At 32.1% G+C, this 25,130-nt stretch overlaps 2 protein-coding genes and 1 long non-coding RNA gene across 4 annotated transcripts in view; 1 reads left to right on the forward strand and 2 right to left on the reverse strand.

The window, feature by feature from the left end:
• The window catches only part of LOC127725600 (neuronal acetylcholine receptor subunit alpha-3-like), a 46,417-nt gene extending 33,155 nt beyond the window's left edge, over positions 1–13,262 (forward strand). Inside the window, exons 4-7 of the mRNA XM_052232686.1 lie at positions 570–1,027; positions 2,772–2,858; positions 4,005–4,123; positions 12,753–13,262. Coding sequence (XP_052088646.1) covers positions 570–1,027; positions 2,772–2,858; positions 4,005–4,123; positions 12,753–13,082 — 994 coding nt within the window. The 3' untranslated portion in view covers positions 13,083–13,262. The remainder of the gene's footprint in view (positions 1–569; positions 1,028–2,771; positions 2,859–4,004; positions 4,124–12,752) is intronic.
• LOC127725878 (uncharacterized) lies at positions 6,339–11,709 on the reverse strand. Of its 2 annotated transcripts, none has more exons than XR_007993248.1 (4): positions 11,639–11,709; positions 10,209–10,247; positions 8,641–8,988; positions 6,339–6,659 (listed from the first exon to the last, which is right to left on the reverse strand). It is a non-coding gene; the product is annotated as an uncharacterized LOC127725878 (long non-coding RNA). The 2 variants fall into 2 exon arrangements; XR_007993247.1 differs by lacking the exon at positions 11,639–11,709 and adding an exon at positions 11,185–11,625.
• Positions 13,263–17,955: 4,693 nt separating the features above from the next.
• Positions 17,956–24,005, reverse strand: LOC127725620 (xaa-Arg dipeptidase-like). The gene is made up of 6 exons (XM_052232711.1): positions 23,636–24,005; positions 22,408–22,556; positions 21,867–22,009; positions 21,375–21,529; positions 19,913–20,147; positions 17,956–18,116 (listed from the first exon to the last, which is right to left on the reverse strand). Exons 1-6 carry the CDS (start codon positions 23,999–24,001, stop codon positions 17,980–17,982), a joined length of 1,185 nt encoding a protein of 394 aa, XP_052088671.1. The 5' UTR covers positions 24,002–24,005; the 3' UTR covers positions 17,956–17,979.
• Positions 24,006–25,130: the final 1,125 nt, after the last annotated feature.

The raw sequence follows: 25,130 nt of genomic DNA on the forward strand, positions 1-25,130 counted from the left end.
AATTACTCTATTAACACTTACAATATGCCTGCAATTATCCGGGGGGGGGGGGGGGGGCATTTACAGTTTATTGGCCAACAGACTAGGAATGGTGTCCTTTAAAATTTAGACAGTAATAATACCAACCTCATCTGCATTAAATCATCACATTAAATCTATGAAAGAAGTAACAGGTTACACAAGGTGTAAAATAACAAATGAACTGTGAAATAGAAACATTATATGCAATACATTTATAACTATCTTTACTAAGAAAGGGAAGATTCACTATTAGGAAATCATCTGTGTAACAGAAGCTGAAATTAAGAATCAATTATCCATGCAAAATAATGGTACTTCTACTACTTGAGTGTTTAACGACATTAGATAACAATGAGGTTCTCGCACGATCAACAAGTAAAACATTGAAGAAATATAATGGATAAGGTAAGTCTGGTTTGTATGTACCTTTGTCACCATGTGATCTTTCCGTAACAGTTTAGTCGTACATTTCAATTAGAATGCACTTTATTATATCATTTTCGAAAATGGTAAGACATTATTATTTTCTTTATTTCTCTATTTTTCAGCGTTGATACAGAGGTATCTATGAAGGAACCATTGATAATATTGCTAGCTCATGGAGCAGTATTTTACAGTCCTCAACATCGACTTCGAAGTCGGTGCGAATTAGATTTGTCTCGTTTCCCCTTTGATTCCCAGACTTGCATGATCCGATTTGGATCATGGACTTATGATACAACTCGTGTTAATTTTACTCATTTAGGATCAAAGGACAATAACATTGAGTATAGAGATTTTCGAACAAACAAAGAATGGTCTGTTCTAGAATCTTATGTTACAAAACTTGAAAAACAATACGATGGAGGTGGAGAAGATAAATACTCAATAATGGAATACAAATTTCACTTACAACGAAATCCTGTGTATTACACACATATGTTTATAATGCCTGCTGTATTGGTGGCAGCTTTAGTGCCGTTTCAGTTTATGCTTCCACCAGAGTCAAAAGAGAGAATAACGCTAGGTAAGAAGATTACCATTACTCGCGATTATTTCTTAAAATGAAACAGATATTCTATACATATTTGAAAAAAGGAAACATTTTGGGTGACATTCAGGGAGACAGTAACTCAACATCACAAACCCAACACATTACTGATAGCTTACTTAAATTTATATAATTAAACTTCCACAAAACACCTTAAACACTTTCGTATTTATTTTTTACAAAAGTATTGTAAAAATTGGAGACGGCATTAGTTCACCAAAACTAGTCAAAGGTCATAGTGCCGTCTTCAATGATGGGCAAATTCTCACAATAAGCTTTAAGTTATCTCGTCTAGCCAATTGCAACTATGAATAAATTCAACTGAGACAACCGAATATTTAACATTAAAACAAAAAATCGCAAGTAGATAAAACACAAAAGAAAAAAAGTGAAAAGCTCTAACGAGTTAGCAAATTGAGGCAGTTAAACATACAAAAATATATGTAAAACTTGAATCATGCCCTCAAACACTTCAATTCATATCTTTGTAACTTAAAAAAAACAACTCATAAATACTTTTAAAAAACATGATATATTGGGAAGTTAGATAGAAAGTTGCGCCAAAGTCATATACTATACTAGTTTGTAAAAACAAATAAAAATAACAATTTAAGGGGGTACCAAACACCTTGACTAAAATTAATTTGGCTCGTTTAAATTTCATAAAATTTTGACAAAATATTTACTTTAACCCTTTGACAAAAATATAAAAATTTCAAAAAACTTGAACCACACACTTTATCGGAAAAATTTCATTGGATATATAGCAGGTTGACAAACACTAATTTTGATCATTGGGAAGCTTAATATTTCCTTAACAACAGAACGTGATTAAAACGTTCAGCTGATTTTTACAGAGTTATCTCCCTGTAGTGTTATGTACCACCTTAATTATGTAAAACAAAGTGGTAATAAGCGAAACTATTTTTATCTCATAAATGAGTTAGAAATAATGATTTAAGGCTATAACATGTGTTAATAAGCGAGTTAGAAATAATGATTTTGACGCTATAACATGTGTTAATAAATGAGTTAGAAATAATGATTTAAGGCTATAACATGTGTTAATAAATGAGTTAGAAATAATTATTTAAGGCTATAACATGTGTTAATAAATGAGTTAGAAATAATGATTTAAGGCTATAACATGTGTTATAAATCAATTCAGCCAGGCACAATAATTTGAATGAAAAAACTTTCGTTCGTTTGATTTGATTTTTAAATCATTGAACATGAGTAAAACAACGGGTGTACCTAGTCGAGCAAAAACTGCTGACACTCCAGGAGTTCACTGTTTTGGTTGGATTAATCTAACTTACTCTTTAGTTTTTTAATTAGGAGAAGGGCTTTTGATACAAAATACCAATTGGCATTAATAGGAGAGTACATAACAAGTAAAATATCTCCAAGTATTACAAAAACATATCTGTTTAGTGCTGTTTCGTAAGGTCGTTATCAAGTAAATTCATTGTCAAACTACAATGATAGCAGTAAAACAACACATCAGATGCTATGAGTGTGGCGCTGTGTTCCCCAGTAAAACAACCTATAGTTTATTGTTATAAATAAAACGTTTATGAACATCCCCAATTAAACATAAAATATCTCTCTCTCTCTCTCTCTCTCTCTCTCTCTCTCTCTCTCTCTCTCTCTCAAATGAACCAATTATATAAATAGTTCTTGTCCACAATTATAACGCATTGCTTTTTTTCCATTCTAGGTTCTATTCTTATGTTAGGTTTGTTATTGCTGTTGACGATGTTACAGGACCTGCTCCCAGAAACACATTCTACTGTGCCAACACTAGGTAAAAAACGTACATGCTGGAATTGTCTACCTATTCCATATTGCTATATTATCTATCGTGGTATGACATGTCTATTACGTGATAAATATGTATAAACTGTGCATATACTTAATTGTGTATGATAGTGAAAGTTATATCATTAGACCATTACAAATGAAGAAGACATTTTAAATGCACTCTAAATTATTATGAATAAAGAGAGGAAACAAAAGTTAACCGATGTTCAAATCTCGTTAATCGATTAAGAAGAGGCAAGTCAATGTTACACATGTTACAAACAAAACCTGAGCGAATATATGATATGATACATTTAAGAGACTTTTGTAAATAATATCAAAAGTATCTGAGAGTCAACAAGAACCGCAAAAGTAAATGTAAGGAATCGTCTTAAATGTACTGTAATCTGAGCTGGTATGCTTATCGAGTACTTCCAGAGACTACAATTTGTTCATGTAGTTTGACTATTTTAAAGAATATTATTGAATTGTGGTTACGTGCATCATTATTCGATACCCATTTTATATACAAACTTTATTTTACTTATAAATCCGCCGATGTAATTATTTCACAGTAAATATTTGTGAGTTGTATTTTGGAGAGTTAAGTCATGGTCATTCTAGAGTAGTAAATACATATTCTAATGCAACATCGTTTGTAACGTTCATTTTGATTGGATAACGTCACTAATTTTCATGGCATTAATTCATAATTGATGCTATGAAAACGTATGCGCAAGCGCAGACGACGTATGGCAGATTTTTAATGTATGATTTGACGTTGTTTTCTGTCAGTTTCATTAGAATGGAGTTAACAATATTGTATTTTAAGCTCCGACGGCATCAATTGGTGATTTGATGGTCGCAAACACCCGTTTACTGGCTCCGCAAACGCGTCGCCAGTGAAATTAATTTGCGACCATCAAATCACCAATTGATGCCGTCGGAGCTTAAAATACAATACAGTTATCTCCTAAAGAGTAGAAATATGAGCTATTAAAAAAAGAGTAATTATTCCGTAATGAAATCAAGATATGCTTACAGTCTTTCATAAATTCGTGTGAAAAAGTATAAAATTCTTCCATTTATACAAATATTTGATGAAAATATCTATTGCATTTAAAAAGAAAACATATTCTGCATTTTATAGCAAGCTACTATACCATAACGGCGGTCTGGATTGCATTGTCAATTCTGACGTCTATTTGGACCATAAATATCCAGTCTCGTGGGCCACGACGGCAAAAGGTTCCAGTATTTATACGACATGTAAGTATATTTATCACATTCACATCAACTAGAAATCAGTGCGCTTCATATTGCAAGGATATCACAAAATAACCTTAAAACCATGAAAATTTAAAAAAGATTGAGAATACCAATTGTACTAAACTTCAACGCTAAAAACATTGATAACCGTATACATTGGTTATTCTTTTTAATTCAGCAGTGAAATAATGGTGTGTTTTTATAATTTGTAATAAAAACCACAAGTTGAAGTAAGACGTACAACACCATGGTCAAAAGAATAAAAAAAAAGCTTAATAAATAAACAACAGCTCATGATATATTTCACAAAAAAACAAAATACTGAGCAATAAGAACCATAACTTTACTTGGGATGAGCTTAACTGCAGACAGATGAACAGTTCCTGCACTATAAGTAACATCTGTGTTGTTCATTGAAAAATAAATATTCGGTGATTTCGAAGTCGCATCCAAGGATATCACAATCGAGGAAAATAAGTCATGATCGTGGCACCGAGAAATGATCTGTTAGAAAGGTTTAGTGAGCAACGGTCAACTTAATCGTGATTGCGTTCGTAAACTTGTCGGAGATATGGTTCCAACGATAGCGATAAGAACCTTTGCGTAAATAGCTCCCTTGTAATCAGCACCCTCTATTACGTTAATCATGACAGAAAACATAACTTTGGAATATGATATTAACTGGGAGATTTATACTCTTTGAACAGTTGTTGCTTAAGTGTTTGTACAAAGAAATGAAAATTTTACAATGGGAAAATTCAAAACATCTTTTTGCCGTCAATGTTAGCTCTCAACGGCACCTTACTATCAAGTGCTAGATTCAATTCATGAAAGGTCCAGATGTTATTGCGTATGTTGTATCCTTTAAATCAAGTTCAATAAAATAGAATATACTATGGATTCTTTTACCGTTATGGTATTAACCTTTACGGTTTAGTCCATTTTTGATTATATCCTTTTGGCGTAACTCGGTACTTATGCATCCCACCATTGTGTTATTGTGCTATGGTCATTTTTTGTATTCTTGTCTTTCATTTTTGCTTATATGCTTTGTCTATATGTCATTTTATTTTTTCTTTGTTGACATATTTGTTTGTTTTCATAGTGATTAAGATTATAACACAATGTTGACTGATGTACCCCTATTTTTGACTTTTTTACCTATTATGTCTGTTTGTTTTGTTCACACATTGTTGTCAATATAATGGAATTTTATGCGATTGTCGTACAAGTGAGAGGTCAAGCTAGCTATAAAACCAGGTTTAATCCACCATTTTCTACATAAGGAAATATCTGTACCAAGTCAGGAATATGACAGTTGTTTTCCGTTCGTTTGATGTGTTTGAGGTTTTGATTTTGCCATTTAATAAGGGACTTTCCGTTTTGTTTTTGAGTTCGGTATTTCTGTTATTTTACTTTTCATTAATTCTTGTGGATACCAATTTTCGTGGATGAAGAAATTTTTTAATTTGAGTGTTTATTTGAATTCGCGGATTTGCAAAAGTCTGTAAACAAGCCTATAGAAAACGGAACTTGGTTGAAAATTTAAATTCGTGTTTTACCTTTACCCAAGAAATCCACGAAAATTGGTATCCCATGAATGATAATGAATCCAGAGTAGTCGCTAAATATAAAATATCGAGTATGCGAACATCATTCATTTCGAGAAAGGTTAATTTAAAGAAAATAACTGCGTCCGATAACGGATAATTCTGTCTGTTTCATTCTTCTTGAGAAGTCCTTGTATGAAGTCTATCTCATACAAATTAAGGAACAAGTTGGCGACAGAGGATCACATTTGGTGTCGATAGGAATGTTTTAAATATATTCTATTTCACATTTTACCAATATCCTTATTTTCGTATTTTTTTCTTTTATAAATTACTGGATTATGTCCTTTAAAGTATTAAAAATCAAATACTTAGTAAGCTAAGATTTATTACCTTTTCCCAATTTTGTTTTCAATTTTACTTCAAAAGAACCACGAAACCGAACAATAATTCTCATTTGTTGGAACTGACTTGTTAGATCTATTAATGACGTTTTTATAAAGTGGTTTCAATTTTTGTTAGATTTAAAGAAAAATGAAAAACCAAACGCACCGATACAATCCAAGTGTTATTTGTTTTATATACCTTACATTTCCAATAATGACGGTTACTTGTAATATAATATAATGAAAATGTGATTTTATGCATAAAAAGTAAACATGAAAGTCAAAACAAATCTTTTATATATAAAGTTAATATCGAAATTACCATAGAAAAGAAAACCATAGGTTATTCATCATTTGCAGGTTATCACACTGGCTTTCGACTATTTTAAATATATTGACTATTTTTTTATATTGTTGACATTAACATGTAAATAGAAAAATGTTGGCACTCCTGTAATTTACGCAGTTACGTAAATATAATTAGTTGCAGTATTGCAGCTATAAATATTGATTTAGAGATTGTGCTTATTATTGAAATGGCAGACGAATTAAAGTTGTAAACGCCTATGTTTGCAGAAGAAGCGTCCGATGTAACGTTTGCTGAAAAAAAGGATAGCCAATGTAAATAATACATTCGTTCAGAGCGGAAACAGTTAAATCTTATGTATATGTTCTTATAACTGGTCAGATGTATTGTAATTCGCCGTTTCATAAGCCATAGAACTATTCGTAATTTTTTTGTTCGTATACCGAATGAAAATAACGTCAGGTCATTGGTTGAATTCCCATTGTTTAGGACTCTGTTAGCCAATCACAACGTAATACTTTTTATTTTTCTTTGGTGTAATCTTTCAAAAAATATTACCTAAAATGCACCAGATTCTGATACGGCGAATTAAAATTCAAGCTTTATCAAATCAAAATTTACTCATAATTTTCAGTAGTTTTATTAGATATTTTTTAAAATCAAACATATCTGACCAGTTGTAAGAAAAACGCGTATTGAGTTAAGCGTGTTGTCGAAATAAATATATATACAGTTGAATTTCTTCTTTCTGATATTTGGAATAAAGGTTAATGTCATTATCAATGTTTACGAGCACATGTGATTGATTAATTAGAGAAAAATATCAGTTAAGTATATATGTGAATAAAACGTTTTTTCCTTTTATTATTTAGAAAAAGCGGTCTTTCAGAATATGTATTTTTTACTACAGCAGTTATCTTTGCGTTGATTCATAATCACACTTCCCCAAACTATAGAATATTCTATTTTTTTCTTTTAATGAGGAATATTAAACCTCATATCGGCCAATTGGTTCAAACGGTATATCTCGATGTATTAGACTGTAATCATGCCAACGAAAGCAATGTTTATAAATAAGAATGCAATGATTTTTATATAATATTTGTTTTTTGTTTTATTTTGGATTTATTACAATCCAACCTTTGATTTTTCCAATCTGCGTTTATTAAGAAATTAACAACGGTATAACCCTCGTTCAAAACTATAATTTCATGTTCCAGTTTAGCTATACTTTTTGTCCTTTTTGGTTATATTAGCGGTCAAAGGTTCTATTAAGTATTGAATTTTCAAATACTTTGGCAATGCGTATCTCTGAAGAAACATTACTTGTCGAAATAAGAAGTTGATGCAAGTAAAATGTGTACCATTAATGTGTGTTACTGCACCAATGAAAAAGAAATTATTGTATAAATAAAGAACGGATTTAGAGGGAAGTGCATCATTTGATCTTAAATACATTTTTTTTAAAAATCCAATTTTTAGACAATTGTTTTGCAGTGAAATCACCCCTGGATTTTAGTGGGGTTCGAGTTGCTCAATCTTTATTTTTCTATATTGTGATTTGCAAACTGTTGTTTGTCTTTTGTTCGTTTTTCGTTTTTTGCCATGGCTTTGTCAGTTTGTCTTTATCTTATGAGTTTGAATATACCTTCCGTCTCTCCATATAAACTTATGAAAATTATGGCCAATTTCATCTAGTAAATTTGTTTCTCTCTCAGTGTAAACACGCAGATATTGATGAAGTGTATTGGAATATTAGAGAGTTTAAATGTTATACCGTTATGATTTCTCAAAATTTTTACATGCATCTAATTCAGATCTATGCACTGATGCTGAAGACAGTTTTAGTTTTACCGTTTTCTATTTCTTTTGAATTGTTCATTGATGGTCATCCATTACCAAAATGAATTATTTCTTATCTTTGAAACAAACAAAAAACTTTACATCACTTATGTAAGTAACGTGTATATCCTCTGTAAATTTGGATAATACTGAAATACTCAAATATTTTTTGTATTGCAAAATTCTACATCTTTTTAAAAACATTAAAACTTTGGTTACATATTTCGAAATTTAACATAACATTGTTACAGCTTAACACAATAATATTGTATATTTCAGCAGAGATCAACATAACTTTTGAAAATGAATCAAATGTAAAACAAATGCAAGAGAAATTGTGCTACTTTTTTTAGGTTTAGATTTTGCAATTATGTGGAAATAAGAAAAATATATAAAATGATCTTCAGAAAAACTAATAGTTATGTTACATACCAATGCGAATTGTATAAGCTGTCAAATTAGTATTTACAAGAATACATCCCGTGTTTTTGTTCGCTTTACATACGAACTCTACGCCATCTTCCGTAACTGTATACTGTAGTGTCGACTTTCGAGAATATGTACAATTTGGTAACACAGTTGCTCTTCCCTGACTAAGATCTTGAATTTTAGGATAATCAAAGAAGAAATTCTCTTCTCGTTTCTTATAACATTATTGAAGATCATTTGGTTGGTAACCGACATTACCATGGCATATCAGTTTTAACAATGTTCCATTTTTAAATCCATCAGGGAATTGTTGTTTCGAACTTGTTATCGGGAACCTAGCTTCGTTTTGCTCTGTAAGGTACCATCGGTTTAATTGATTTATATTTACAAATGCTTTATTAACTATATAAAATCTATAATACCGATTTGTTTTGGTGTATACAATACGTGTCCCTTGAAAAATCTTCATCAAGTATGCGCAAATAAAAAATATATATCATCTACTAAAGAACCAAAATAGCCTGATGTATATACAAATCAAATTGTCGACGGAAAGTTTATTAGTACAATGACATAAATATTGAACTTTGCCTGAGGGAGTTACCACCTTTGTTTAACATAATTCACGAACAGGCAAAATTTTTTCGTTCAAATCATGCAAATAACTTAGCATGACTGTAAACTGTTGTGGTTTTTCGGTTTTGCCGTAATTTTGTCGGTCTTTTTTCGACTGATGGCTTTTGATTCTCCGTTTTGTATCGTCTATTATCTAAACCTTGGCTACTGGTCGGATGGGCCATTTTGGGTTTTCTAACAGAGAATCGGTACCAATCCATTGGTAGTAAACAAAGTGTGATACTGATTTTCGTAGGACACGTGTTTCTGGAATTATCTTCATCAGGTAGAGGAAAAACACTTAACTCTAATATAACCGTATAATATACCCCCATAAAACACCCAAGTATATATAAACACAATAAAAATAAACAATTTTATACCATATCAAAAAATGAAACCAAAATCAAAGAACTTAACTTCGAAATATAAAATCACGCCATCATAAATGTTTGTAAAAATACCTTGTATATTGTTTTCTATTTTAATTATAAACTTAGTGAAATAAATTGAATATTGGGTTTAACTCAGTTAAAGTTTATTTTTAACGACATACATAAAAGGAAATTGGTTAACTGAAATTCACATCTTCCTCATAGTCATTTTCCTGTTGTAACAAAGACAAATTGTGTTAAATAATATCCGCTATTTTATCTATAAATACTTAAAGGTTGTTGAAAACTTGTCGATTTTATTTTTTTTTTAGATTTGCCAAATATTGTTTTGTGTTGATCATTTCATTGATTCCTTTGTTTTCATTTTTCATCATATTGTTTATTAGTGATCGTGTATTGATAGTCTTACATCCATTGCCTGATGTTCATCTACATACTTGTTCTTTTGATAAAGACTAACATTGAGATGAAGAAATGTTAAATTTGTTCGTGCATTGCTTTTTACGATTTTTTATGATTTTTTTTTATTGTAATTCTACAGCTTTTTACAGAAACTTTTACCTGTTCTCTTGCTTATATTTTGACAATTTTCTGCATGTACTGAAATATAAGGGATAAATAAGAATGAGTTTTACATGTAAAAAGTAGTCAACTATAAAACCAAACAATAATAAACCAATTTTTATCATTGTTATTGAAAGAAAGAGAGAGATAGAAAGATTCGAAATTAAGTTTCTGCCAAAGTTTGATAAATTTAAAATGCGTTTGATTTGCAATATGATTGCTTTCATTATTACATGCCAAAAAAATGATATTCATCACCGACTGAATTTGAATTGCAGTGCTAGCAAATGCGATCCTCGTTGGAAAAATTTTCCAAACCGAACAACTTCAATAGGGAATTTGAAATTTGCACATCTCAATCTACAGTAGATTTAACGATCTGCCTCTTTGAAATTAAGTTAAAGTAAATATTGCTTTAAACTAAAAAACCATAAAATTACCCCCTTGACGATTTTTCCTTTTTGGTTTTAAAATCCGACAAATTAATTTCACCCTGTGCATTTCAGATCAAAGAAAATCCCGTTTTTTATATCTGTCTGAGAAAATAACTATTTAAATGTATTTTGACAGACAATAAACTCATCATAGATACCAGGATTTCAATTTTTGTACGCCAGACTCGCGTTCCGTCTACAAAAGACTCATGAGTGACGCTCGAATAAAAAAAATTAAAAAGGCAAAATAAAGTACGAAATTGAAGTGCATTGAGTAGCCAAAATTCTGAAAGGCTTTGCCAAATACAGAAAGGTAATATATTCCTGGGTAGAAAACACTTAGTTTTTAGAAAAATTCAAAGTTTTGTATACAGTTAATTTATAATTATGACCATATCAATGATAGTTCATGTCAACACGGAAGTGCTGACAATATGCAAGTTATACATTACTGATAAAAAATAACGGATAGATAATTTGCTAGTATCGCTTTGCACCAAATTTGACCAAAAACACAGCAATTAAGTTTTTATACTGACCATTAGTGAAAACCTGCCAGTCTCCCCATAAACCATATAATTTGGTGTTGTTGGATGAACACTGTAATATGCCTTGCGCTAGGCTATCGGCTTTTGTTTTAAATATAATCACAAGCGCACGTGAGAAACATTCCAAAACAAATAAACACACAAGGTAAATGAGTTTGTTTGAATGAACGCTATAAAAGGCATTATATACAGAAACTGGTTTTAATTACACACATGCTTACCAGCGCTCACAAATGTATGTAACATGCTCTAATTAATGACTAACACACAATGCAGGTTTGTTTGAATGTATGCTGTAAAATGCCTTGTGTAAAGAAACTGATTTTACATATGCTTGCAAACACGCTCACAAATGTATATGAACAACATTCACTAACTTCCCTAACTAATGATTAACGCACAAGCTTTATCAGTTTGGTTCAATACACACTGTTAACTACCTTACCTTTTTGTAGTAACACTACTGTAAATAATTTAAAAAGGAGCATTACTTCTACCTCGGTCGTGAATAATCATTTACGGATGTGAATTTATTATTATGTTTCGTTTATAAAGGAAATGACTATTAATTTTAATTCCTCTTCCCTATGGTCACGGTTTTTTCTTCATGTTTTATTTCCACCATATATTATGTCATCATGGAATGCTGTGGGAATAACTACTCTAAAGATGACCCGGCTGGGGAAACATGTAGTTTGAAATTTCTATTTACATACTTTATTGAATAAATTTGATTAACGCCTACTTCACGAATGCTGAACAGCGGTATACTACTGTTGCCTTTATCTATATTTGTTTTTTACTTTGTTTTTATACTATTTTAAACAGAATTTGATAAAATCGTAAAACACAAAATATAAATTACCATTAAAAATATGAAGTAATACGACGATAAAGAAAATTAAGAATATATTTTAAAAGCCAATCGTGGTCAACGTTAAATTTCATAACCGAAATGAAAATAGGAAGTTAAAGTGTGAAAAAAGTCTTTACGACTGTAAATTATCAGTCGTCACACACTCGATGATATTCTTTTTCTATTTGTTATTGTTTGGTTTTTTTAACTGTCAAAATAAATAATTTTCACATCATCTGCAATAAAATGTTTATATGCCTGCCATAACTTAGAACCTTGTCAGTGGTTGTCTCCGTGGAATCTTTATGTATTATTCCCCTTTTGTCAGTGAGAAAATTTGGTCTGAAAGATCAAAGTGATGTTCTCAATTAATATATTCACAACATTTATAGATATTTTTTACATTATATATTACTAAACTACGCATTCTGATCTATAGGTATCTTTGGTTTTTTTAATTATTTCTTTTCTGCTAGTCTGATCTGGAAGAAATAGTTTGCTATTGTAAGCGTTTGATACAGATAGCAATGGGGACGATACGTGCTTCTGGAAAAAAACTGTTTCAAATATTCTCGATACCAAGTATGTAGATTTTCGATTTTCGATAGCAACTAACGCTCTCATGATTCTTAATGGTTGAGACCATAAATGTCATTTCTTGTTAGTAACCATTATCTATCTTGTCTGATTTTTTATATTGCAGTTCTTCTTACGAGGCTTGAAAAGACTTGTTTGTCTCGGCGATGACACCTATTATCCTTTGGATGAATCTGAGACGGTTTCCATGCGAGGACTCGATCGACCTCTTGACAGCATGACGAAACCTGATACCACGACCACACAATCAAAGATGGAAAAAGACATCGAAGAAATTTTACGTCACGTTCATACAATGGCTTTCAGGGCTACTGTCCTTGAAGCAAGACAGGATGTTAGAAATGAATGGCACCAGGTGGCGTTAGTCATCGATCGTCTGTTGTGTTTTCTTTTCTTTATAACATTCCTTTTGTATACATTTGTTCTTTTAGGGTAAACGGGCATATGGTGTTATGTTATGTCTCAGACATGACCAGGATAAGCAATGTATGGTTAATTGATGAACTGAACGAAGAATTATTTTCGGTGGACCATAGCAAGGGTACCAAATTTGTTGTTTTTAAATGTATTTTTTTTCACTCTTCGTACAAAATAAATGTATTTACAAGAAAACGTGTGGCATTTTTTTGTTTTGAATAAAATGCATTCTAAGCCCTAATGAGGACCATAGAGACTTGATTTTAATAATTAATTGATTCAGACTTAACATTACATTTTCAATATAAATATAATCAAGGAAATCGTATTATATGCCTTTCCTAGCAAAAAAGCAAAAAAAAAAATCTACAATATCAACGGACTACTTAGCGTGATGCAGGCAGGATGTTAGAAATGAATTGCACCTGGCAGCTTGTGTAAAATGTCTGATGTCGAGTCCCCCTGCGCACTATATGTGTTTCAGGAATAACTTTTTTTAGTGACGCCCGTTTGAGCTTTTGAATTTGCCATTTGATAAAGAACTTTCCGTTTTGAATTTTCCTTGGAGTTCGGTATATTTGTTATTTTACTTTCTACATAACACTCGTTTGTGGCTCTCGAATCAAAACAATTGAAATTCATTAACCTAACACATTTGCAGCCGATCCCACCTGTATTCGTCATTTCATAAGCTATTCATTTCAGGCCATATGGCTCTCCATTATTCTTTAAACTGCTCTAGCTGAATTTGGTTGACAGTATGAAATTTAACCTTGCAATTAATGATCCATGTGCCTTTTCTATGTGTGCTGTTATGAAACGGTGACTTCTGTACTGTCCTTTTTGGAGGTTAAAGTAGAAACAAACTCACAACAATTAACTAAATAATTTGGAGTGGGATTGCAATGGTTGCCACTACGGCAATGGTATAGACCGTAGATGTTTATAATTATTCTAAATGAAACCCTATGTTGATCAGAAACATAAGGAGGTGTTATGTGGCTAGACCAGTTCAGGACTGTAAAAACAAGGTCTGCCATTAATGCTTTCCGAACAAGCCAATGGCTGCAAATGCACTGACAGTCGACATTAGTGGGCTATATACTTATTAAATGACTAAGACGCACAGTTACATCAGCGTTCATCTCTTAATGTCAAATAATAGCCAATTAATTGTCCATGTTTCTAATGAGTTGGTTTGTACCCACTTATCGGATTCATCGTCGACCTCACCGTCCCCAATGGAAGATCAGCATCAATTATATTGTCAGCCTTCAGCTAATTTGCATATAATTGGCATATTTTTGAAAATTGTTGAAAACGTCTTATTTTTTAAAATTCTCTCTGCGAAATGAGTTAATTAAAATATTTTGATATAATTTAATCCTAGAAGATGAATAATCTCTTTCAGTCAAAAAGAAGCAGCTTAAGACTTTGCATAAAAAATCTGCTCTGACCGAAAATTGACCACATTTGCCGCGATGATAGTCAATTACATACGATGATAAAATAAAAAAAATAATGCTGCTGTTATCCTATTGGTGGTAAAACAAGTTAGTATTTTGCGAACGATCAAAATAGGATGAAGGATGCACTTCCAAGAGAAGCAATGCCACTTCAAAATAAAACAAAAAAAAAGAGACATGAATTGGTATCTAGATCTCAATATAGCTATTCAACATAAAACAGGTGACTATAAAAAAAACATTTTTAAGCCCGCCGTAGTTTTGTGCCTGTCCCAAGTCAGGAACCTCTGGCCTTTGTTAGTCTTATATGTTTTTTTAATTTTGGTTCATTTATATGTTTCGGAGTTAAGTGTGACGTCCATTTTTGTTAAACTAGTATACATTATTATTTAGGGGTCAGCTGAAGCCCGCCTCCTGGGGCGTAATTTTCTCTCTGTAATGATGACCCATCGGTGTCCTTGGGCTGTTTTTTGTTCTTCGGTCGGGTTGTTGTCTCTTTGACACATTCCCCGTTTCCATTCTCAATTTTATTAAATCACTAAATTCTAAAATCGGGAATAAATCTAACAGAAACAACGAAATACCCTTCATTCCCTATTAAGAATTTAATTAGAAGCCAGTAAGTCAACATGCAGTATGAAATGGAAATTAGAATTTAGAATTGAATCTACCAAGCCAAAAAGATTTCAATATTCCTTTCTGTTAATTCTGTGTGAAAGGCATCTACAATTAGGTCCCATTTCCAATACAACAGGTATAACTATCTACGCCCAAGAACGTTTAGCAACCAAAACAAGACGTCTACATACCAAAACATTACCACCTATCAAACACATTCTAAATGAATTGTAAGAGGAATTAATAAAACATTGAAAACAGTGGTATCGTTTATAAAACGTTGAGTAGGCAGCAAACGCAATTTCGGTAAGACACAACCTACTACATATGCAGCGTTTAGCGAATTTGTTTGTCAAAATAATGAAAGTTTTAAACAGAGACTAAAATACTAGTGGTGTCAAAACGATTGAAGTAAAGACCGTATACAGAGTAGTTATAAGCAATGTCCTTAGTATCGCTGTTGTCTCTATTACCTAGACGGTCGTGACAGACTAATAAAGGGAGACAAATCAAACAAACGAAACAGGTTTAAGATAAACGAACAAGACGAATGCGAACAGTATTTTAGGCTCTTAAGAGCCTGTGTCGCTCACCTTGGTCAATGTGCATATCAAATAAAGGACACTCTCCAACATTGTAGACGAGAATAGACTTCATGACAAAAATCTCTATTTTGTTGATCTGGTATTACTGATCTTTTAGTCTGTTTAGTTTCTCTCTATCTTCTTTAGTTTTTGCTCAGAAAACAAAAGAGGGTGAAAAAAATCCTCATTTAAAGGCAATCACTCCTATGAAGAGTGACAGTCTACTAACTATATCGGCAAAATTTTGATTTTTAATAAATCTTGCCTTGCTGATAATTTTTGTGATTTAAAGTGTCTATTTATCTATTATAATTTAAATCATATAACGCATAACGGGAAAAAATTTTCTCTCTCTAAATATCATAGTTTTCATGATAATAGGCAAAAATGAAATAAAAAAAATGGTAAAATTTGTCATTTATGGGCAATAACTTCCATAAGAATTTGTCTAACAGTTATGACGTATATGAACAATTGGTAGAGCTCATTATTCTGAACATTTTTGCTCCTTTCAGATTTTATCTATTTATAACGGTTCAGAACATTATAGACAAAACATGCATTTCATCCCTATGTTCTATTTTTAGCCATGTCGGCCATGTTGGTTGGTAGGCAGGGTCATCGGACACATTTTTTAAACTAGATACCCTAATGATGATTGTGGCCAGTTTGGTTAAATTTGTCTCAGTAGTTTCAGAGGAGAAGATTTTTGTAAAAGATTATAAATTGACTATAAAGGGCAATAACTCCTTAAGGGGTCAATTGACCATTTTGGTCATGTTGACTTATTTGTAGATCTTATATTATTACTTTGCTGAACATTATTGCTGTTTACAGTTTATCTCTATCTATAATAATATTCAAGATAATAACCAAAAACTGTAAAATTTCCTTAAAATTACCAATTCAGGGGCAGCAACCCAGCTACGGCTTGTCTGATTTTATGAAAATTTCAGGGCAGATAGATCTTAACCTGATGAACATTTTTACCACGTCAAATTTCCTCTAAATGCTTTAGTTTCAGAGATATAAGCCAAAATCTGCATTTTACCCCTATGTTCTATTTTAAGCCATGTCGGCCATGTTGGTTAGTAGGCAGGGTGATCGGACACATTTTTTAAACAAGATACCCTAATGATGACTTTGGCCAAGTTTGGTTAAATTTGTCTCAGTAGTTACAGAGAAGATTTTTGTAAAAGATTACAAAAATTTACAAAAAATTGTTAAAAATTGACTATAAAGGGCAACAACTCAAAAAGGGGTCAATTGACAATTTTGATCATTTAACTTATTTGTAGAGCTTACTTTGTTGAACACTTTTGCTGTTTACAGTTTATCTCCATCTATTATAATTTTCAAGATAATAACCAAAAACTGCAAAATTTCCTAAAATTACCAATTCAGGGGCAGCACCCAACAGCGGGTTGTCTGATGCGTCTGAAAATTTCAAGCCAGATAGATCTTGACCTGATGAAAATTTTTACCCCAGTCAGATTTACTCTAAATGCTTTACTTTCAAAGATATAAGCCAAAAACTGCATTTTACCGCCATGTTCTATTTTTAGCCATGGCGGCCATCTTGGTTGATTGGCGGGATCATAGGATACATTTTTTTTAAACTAGATACCCTAAGGATGATTTAGGCCAATGTTGGTTTTATTTGGACCAGTAGTTTCAGAGGAGAAGATTTTTGTAAAAGTTAACAGACGACGACGGACGACGACGACGATGGACGGCGACGACGACGGACGACGGACGCCAAGTGATGAGAAAAGCTCACTTGGCCCTTTTGGGCCAGGTGAGCTAAAAATGAAGTTTAAATTTGGCAATTCGAACTTGCATCAATACTGGAAATAATATCATGTGCTTTGGAAGAGTTAGTATAGTAAGCAGCACCTATCTAATAGAACAAAGGTGGCCAGTAGTGAAATTCCGTTAATGTAATAAATCGGTCATAATCGTTTAGTACCGCAGTACCATCAAATATCGGAAACATAAATGTGAAATGTCACCTAAACACAAGAGGGTAGAACAATTATAACTCTTGTAAAGTCGTTTACGTTTAATTTGCTTTTTGATACCAATCTAGCAGGTGAACAGTACGATGAAATTATCTTAATCTAAATGACGCTCAAAAAAATGTACCAAAAGCAAACAAAATGTCTTTAAGGAATTTTGAAATTAATACGAAACTAAATAGTATACATATAGGTATTTGATAGTAAATGTATAGTAAGTTTTGTCCCATTCATGCTGACAATGTCTGAAATACTGCAAATTCTTCTTTGATTTCCTTTAACAGGTCTTTGTTTTGATACAACTCTAAACAGGTTAACGCCATCGCCTTTCCTTGAGTAAGGGTCGGTGGTTGTGCATTTGGGTCACCTTTAATCAAAGTATATATGATCATTTCAACGTAAAAAAAATATTTAAGCAATCAAAACAATGAATAAATAGTTGTTTTATATAAGATTTCTGAAAGGATTCGAAGTGCAAATCAATATCTTTTTAAAGTCAAAGTGCTGAAATGGTTTTACTCGATTAAATCTGTTTTATTGCATTACACAGCCAAGATCGACAAAAAATGAGAAATAAAAAAAAAAGGCAACGCATTAGACTGCACTAGTTCTAATTTTGTCAAAATGTATTAAATCATACGTTTTGTGAACTTTTTAAGCCATTCAAAAGGTTGAAATTCCATACTTTTTCGTCATAGTGATATTTTCGTTACAAATGTCCCTTTATCATATCATAAAGTCTCGATCCTTTGGTACCTTTAAAATGTATCGGGCTAATCAAATGTAATCGTAAAATTATCAATGAAACGTTTATAATTGACAAAAAACTCTTTTACGGTAATGTCGGGGTCTTTTAAAACCAACCATACAGTATGTGTTTTTCTCATTGTTGATGGTCGTACGGTGGCCTAGTATGGCTTACTGCCACTTCATTGTATCTTAGATGGATAGTTGTCTCATTCGCAATCATATCACGTCTTATTTTGTTATATTTGAATAAGTCGCAAGCATACAGTTTTTATTAATTCCTGACTATTTTGACTTGGATGGAGAGTTGTCTCATTGACACTCATACCACATCTTCTTATATCTATCTTGACAATATTGGTTAGAAATGAAATTCACCGAGAAAGTGTTACCGTGAATTTTTCGGATAAGGTAACTCAAAACGGATTGACCTATAGTTTACACTTTATTAACCAGACTGAAATCTTGACCATAAAAGAACAGACAGATAAACAACATTTTGATGATTATATCTGTTGGAAAATGGTGTCCAAGGATCACTTGGCTGTCTTCAATGTGGTTTTTGACATGTGATACAAGTAGTTCAATAACAGATTGAATCATACACCGATAAACATGATCTCGATTACATGACTGAATAAATACATTGTCGATTAAGCACGCTAGTTTGCTTTTCTAACTTGTCTATTCTAGAGTCAACATCTTCAAGGTTATATAACGACTAAGTTTAAAGGCAATGTATCAAATAATCACCAAATAGTCTCGAATAAGACAGCCTTATTCTTTAATGTATTAATAGATTATTATCTTAGTTATAACCTCCCTTCAAAATAATATACTTTCCCTTAAATATAACCAGTCTTTCCTATGTAACCTAACGTTTAGTAAAAGAAAATATTGTATTCATGTAAACAGTTGTAAACGAGAAATATTTAACAAAGCCTTTTTTCAGACTTCACATTTTTACTGAATTGAAACATTATCCTTGTACCAAACTCCATCTTCTTACAGTTTGAAATAATTCCTTCTGTCAAAACAGTATTAAACAAATTGTTTGTCAGACTCCCTTATACAAGTTTTTAGTTAGCTATAAAACCAGGTTTATACAAAGTCAGGAATATGGCAGTTGTTTTTCACTTTTTGCGTTGATGTATAGCGTTTTTATCTATGGACCTCTCCTTTTTTAATTTGCCGTGGACTTCGGTATTTTTGTTATACTTTTTTATGTTGTGAATGCTATAAATAAGGATATGGTTTATGATTGTCGATGAGTAAACTCTCCACCACAGATATAAACAATATTAAGAAATAAGACCTTTCCTACTCACTTCTCTTTATGAAGAATTAATTTTGGATTTTCTTCAAGATTTCTTACACTCATGTTTGATTTTACTTTATTTGACATATTAAATGTACCTGATGCTAAAGCAAAGTCTTTTGAATGATTAACAGAAGTTGTTCCAATTCCATAAAACGGGTGAATGCTTGGAACAACTTGGGATACATTGCCCATATCAGTAGATCCTCCAATCTGACCTTCTGCTGAGTCAAACTTCACCCCTAAATACTCAGCATTTCCCCTAAAAGCAGCTTCTAAACGCTTGTTGGTTACAACATTCAGACAAGGTCTTCCTGTGAACTCATACTCAACCTGAAAGTTTGTTTACAATGTGGTATATTATTTTACAATGACAAAACTGAAGGAGAAATAAGCGTTTTCTAAATCAAAGTAATGAACCACTTGACCTAGTTGAATCCATTTTTTTCAAATTTGTTTAACGGATGTAATTTTTGAGTCTATAGCTTTGGTATAGACCCACCATCCTTATTATGAAAAATATAAGGAGCAGTCTCTAACCGATATGTTAATATCTTAATCTGGCTTATCGCTAGTTTCTTCTACTCCCAATTCTGCGATTTATATTGTATCTCAATGCTAATTACAATTATGGTCTGACAGATCGTGATACCAATTTATTTGCCTCACAAGCACTTATCAATATACTAATGTGTTGAACTTCTACCTACATGTATCCCATTGGAAATGGGTAACAACATTATGGTTTCGCAGCTTTTGTAGAGGAAATTTCTTACAAAATAAATACAAATATTAAGCTGAGTTGGTTTAATACATACGTTGATTAGTGTATGATTTTAAACAGAAAAAATGTTTTGATGGCAAAACTCAAAGTAGTTTAAAAACTTGATATTATAATTCGAATAGTACTTAATCAGATGAAGTGACTATTTGCGTGAATGATTTTTTGTATCAAATTATACTGCATGTTTTTTTTCAAATTCATGTTTGCGATGTTGGATTATTATCTCGTGAATATAATTGTACTTTGTAAAAGCATTAGGAAAGACCGTCGAACACTTTATGTAAAACGTGAAACGCCTCCCACTTTAGAATGAATATTCAGGTAATGAAATTTTAAATTCATAAAATGAAACATTCAACGTTTATAACAAAATTAGAGTTGAAATTCAGAACAACATTTTTTTTAAATGAAATGAATCCACATGATCATCATAATTTTGATAATATCCATTCGAAATTTCTATTGCATTAATTTGTCTCAGAAACTCGAGGTAAACAAACATCTATGAGTTTTGACTGATGAAATGTACTGAAGAACGTTGCATACAGACGTCACTCTGTGGGTTTAATATGAAGAAGTTTACTCCCAATACTATGCAAGATATAAATTCGATTGCCTTCCCAAAAATAAATCTGGTTGATACTCTAAAAATAATACTACATTTTCTTTATTTAAAATAGATAACTTATCCGACAGAGAAGTATTGGTTCGGAATCACTTTTAATGAAAAAAGTTAGGCCTTCTGAACTATGTATCTTCAAGGGAATTAAACAAACCTGACAGCATGTCGCCACAGCAGCTGCCTCAAAACATGCTTTCATTTTGTCTCTTAGTTCATCCAATTCCTTTTTGCTTGGTGTCCTGAAGTAGAACTCTAGCTCTGATAAATCTGGTATGATGTTTGGCTTGACTCCTCCATTCTTTATTATCCCTTGTCATTGAAAAGAAGCGGTACATTTATTTCTTTACGTTATTGTAACTATAATACAGTATATAAAGCATAGATTCGACCAAGATAAGTTTGGTCGATGTTCTACATTCTTGAAAACTTGATCTTTTTATCTTTGAAAATTAAAGCAAAATTTCATTATACTTTCCAAGAAGTTTTTGCCTTTTTCATATCATATAAATGTATTTGAATAATGTACTATACCAAAATCATTTCTATTTTAAAAGTTATACTGGGTCATGAAATATATTTGGAACAAACAATCGTATTAATATAATATACATTTACAAAGCAACTTTTCCTATATTCAATTATTTACCGTGTACTCTCCATGTTTGTTTCAACTGTTGTCTCAAGCAGGAAACATTTTGGTAGCATAATACAGCAGCATCAAGGGCATTTACTCCTTCCCAAGGATAAGCTGCTGCGTGAGCTGCTTTTCCTATATATTTGATAGTGACTCTAAAATAAACATAGCTTAATCATTTGAAATTTCTATTTATAGTTCAATATCATAAATGTATTATTCCATTTGTCTTATTCACGATGGTTTGACTAATGTTTTAAACAATGAACATAATATGTGTATTGCAGGATGCCATGATAGCCTTTGTATTGTACCGGTGTTTACAGTTCTTATTCACAAAGTCTTAGTTACCAGTATTGTTTTGTATAATTGTCAAGATTTCTTATTCTGGTATTTACTATCTTCACTCTTAATTAGTTGTTTACCCTCATTTTATAATCACTTCGGTATCCTTTACATAAAGATTTCACATTATCTCTTAGATTTATAACTATAAACCAGTAACTTGTATGCAATAATATTTGAACCATATTCAGTGAAGCATAACACTTACCCATCAATAGCAAGCATTTGTACATTTGAAATTGTCTTTGGGAACGGATGTACCATCATGGCTACATCTATCTTATTGAATGCACCAGATTCAATCAAGTCTATTTTACCGCCATATCCTTCTTCATCTGGAGTTCCCAAGATAGTAATCTAAAATGGAGTTTTCTATGAGATGTCAATTCTTAAGTAGAATGCACCGCGTAAACACACTGTCTTAAACGTGACAAAAACTAAACTTACAACTGGAAGGGGAAGATTATTTTAAACAAACCAAAATGCATTCAAAGAAAACATACAACACCGATTGCTTAATTCGGAAACATGAAACGACTACAAACTATATTTCTGGACATAAAATTTAAAAAGAAAACAAAAACGATGCACTATGTTTGTATTTCCTGTGTTGATATTCTCCTAAACACTTCGAAAAATCTATTGATATTAAATTGATCTGACTAACTATTTGCATTTCAAGAAGTTTTAAACAATTATATATTCTATCTATAAAACTAATTGTGACATTAACGGGTACCATAATCGAATGTTTACTTGAACACCAGAGTTCACACTCAGTTTTAATTTATTTTAAATCGCGTCGCTCAATCTTTACTTGTAGTGTAGTGTATAACCCGGAAGATTTGGACAAATGTGAATTAGAAATAAAGCAAATTCAGACAATATATTTTAAGTGCTAAAGTGGCAATTTGTTAATCCGTTTATCTCACCTTTTACCTTTCTTTGTGTTTAATTAATTCTATTGTTAAATATATATTTGTCGTAATGGAAATCACTTGACGATGACAAGTTAATCCGTTGGACACTAATTCTTTTCTATAGATACTGTTATTTGTCTTTTCGTCGTTTCACTTTTGGACAATGTATTGTTTGTTGTTTCACTTGTTTTTTAGGTATGGTTACTGATTGTGTCGTTGGTTATATCTTACCCATTATGAGACGAGACTCGCGGCTGGAATTACATTATGATCTCATATGTGGCACATAACTTCACCATCAACAGCAAGCCTTGTAACATTTTATTTGTTTCATATTATCACATTTTTCATAACGAAAAGGGATATATGCAAATTTAGTCGTCAGACATGCTTGCATAGCGTATGTCAAACTATGAAATCATTGTGTCTACCATTATATTAATGAAATAATTAGAATATGAAATCGAGTCTGTGTAACGTATGTTTATTGGTATTCTACAGTAAGGATGTGCTTACCTTTCCCATTGGAGTCCCTAACCGTTTGAATGCTGCTTGCACACCAATAGCTACAGCAATTCCAGATTCTGCAATCAAATTATGACCACAAGCGTGACCAATCTCGGGAAGAGCATCATATTCGCAAATAACTGCAATGTTCGGTCCGTTATCTGCTGATCCTAATTCAGCTTTGAAAGCCGTGTCTAGTATAAAGTTTCTTTGTACCGTAAACCCTTTCTGTTCTAGTATATTCGTAAGGACAGTGTGAGCATGAATTTCGTTTAATCCTAGTTCTTGCCTTTTCCACAATATTTGGCTAATGCTGTTCAGTTCTTCCGATCCATTATCTATTGCTAAACAAGCAACTTGTCTCAGGTTTTCCATTGTTAAAAAACCGACTGATACAACATGTATTCAGTTGTAAAGACAATCTTGTTTATTGCAAACTTTTATCTTTCAAAGAAGGTGAAAATATGGAACATGAAGATCTTATAATGGTTATTCAACGTTATTACAATACATTACGAAACAAGAGGAAGACTATACGAAAGGATTGCAATAAATAAAAATAAACTTTTCGAAGAATAGACAAAACCTTCGCCACAAAACACTATACAGAAAACTAGAATACTGTGGATTCATTTATTTTCGTGGGTATCAATTTCCTTGGATTGAGGAAAACTTATATGTTCGTGGATATTTAATTTCGTGGTTTTGCCGATGTCTGCATACATGCTTATAAAACATTTGTAGTTCGTTGAACATTTGATTTCGTGGTTTGCCTGTACACACGTAATCCACGAAAATTGGTATCCAACGAATAATTATGAATCCACAGTACTGTGGATTCATTTATTTTCGTGGGTACCAATTTTCGTGGATTGAGGAAAACTTGCATTTTCGTGGATATTTAATTTCGTTGTTTTGGCAAAGTCTGCATACATTCATTTAGAAAATTTGCAATTCGTTGACTATTTAAAATCGTGGTTCCCCTGTACCCACGAAATCCACGAAAATTGGTATCCAACGAATACTAATAAATCCACAGTAAGCGACACGAATTCCACAAATAATCGGGGTGAAAACTGTTCCGAAAGGTTGAACAGTGCATGTTCCAGAACTATCATCTTCATGTAAATTAATTGTGCACATCACATCTACTTGTTTCTTATTTTATTTATTGTACTCATATGACGCAGAATTCATACAACACCTTCTCAAAGACAAAATAAAATGCATCGTGTCAAATAGAAAAATAAAGGATATGGGGTATCCATCAAATCAGTACATCAAAAAAACACTCAAAAAGCAAAGGCACAGCGCTTTTATTGCTCAAAGTCACAGTGAGGCCCTCACACGGATCAAAACAAACCCCAAAGAAACAAAAGATCTCACCTCACTGCAAGCCCAAGAAGGCCCCTAGCACCGGTCCGAGTGGACCTGCAAAATGACTCCGATAGACTCTGTAAGATGTATCACCATCAAATCGGGCCCGGTGAAAAAAGTACATACT

The sequence above is a fragment of the Mytilus californianus genome, unplaced genomic scaffold (assembly GCF_021869535.1).
Source record: "Mytilus californianus isolate M0D057914Y unplaced genomic scaffold, xbMytCali1.0.p SCAF_15, whole genome shotgun sequence".
In the NCBI taxonomy this organism is placed as follows: domain Eukaryota; kingdom Metazoa; phylum Mollusca; class Bivalvia; order Mytilida; family Mytilidae; genus Mytilus; species Mytilus californianus.

Bases quoted from the DNA above. Each gene is read 5' to 3' on its own strand.
- LOC127725620 (XM_052232711.1), bottom strand. From the start codon at position 24,001: ATGGAAAACCTGAGACAAGTTGCTTGTTTAGCAATAGATAATGGATCG. The intron at 22,010-22,407 runs GTAAGTGTTATG...TGTTTATTTTAG, and splicing joins CAAATGCTTGCTATTGATGG to AGTCACTATCAAATATATAG. The intron at 20,148-21,374 runs GTTTGTTTAATT...ACAAACTTTCAG, and splicing joins CTGTGGCGACATGCTGTCAG to GTTGAGTATGAGTTCACAGG.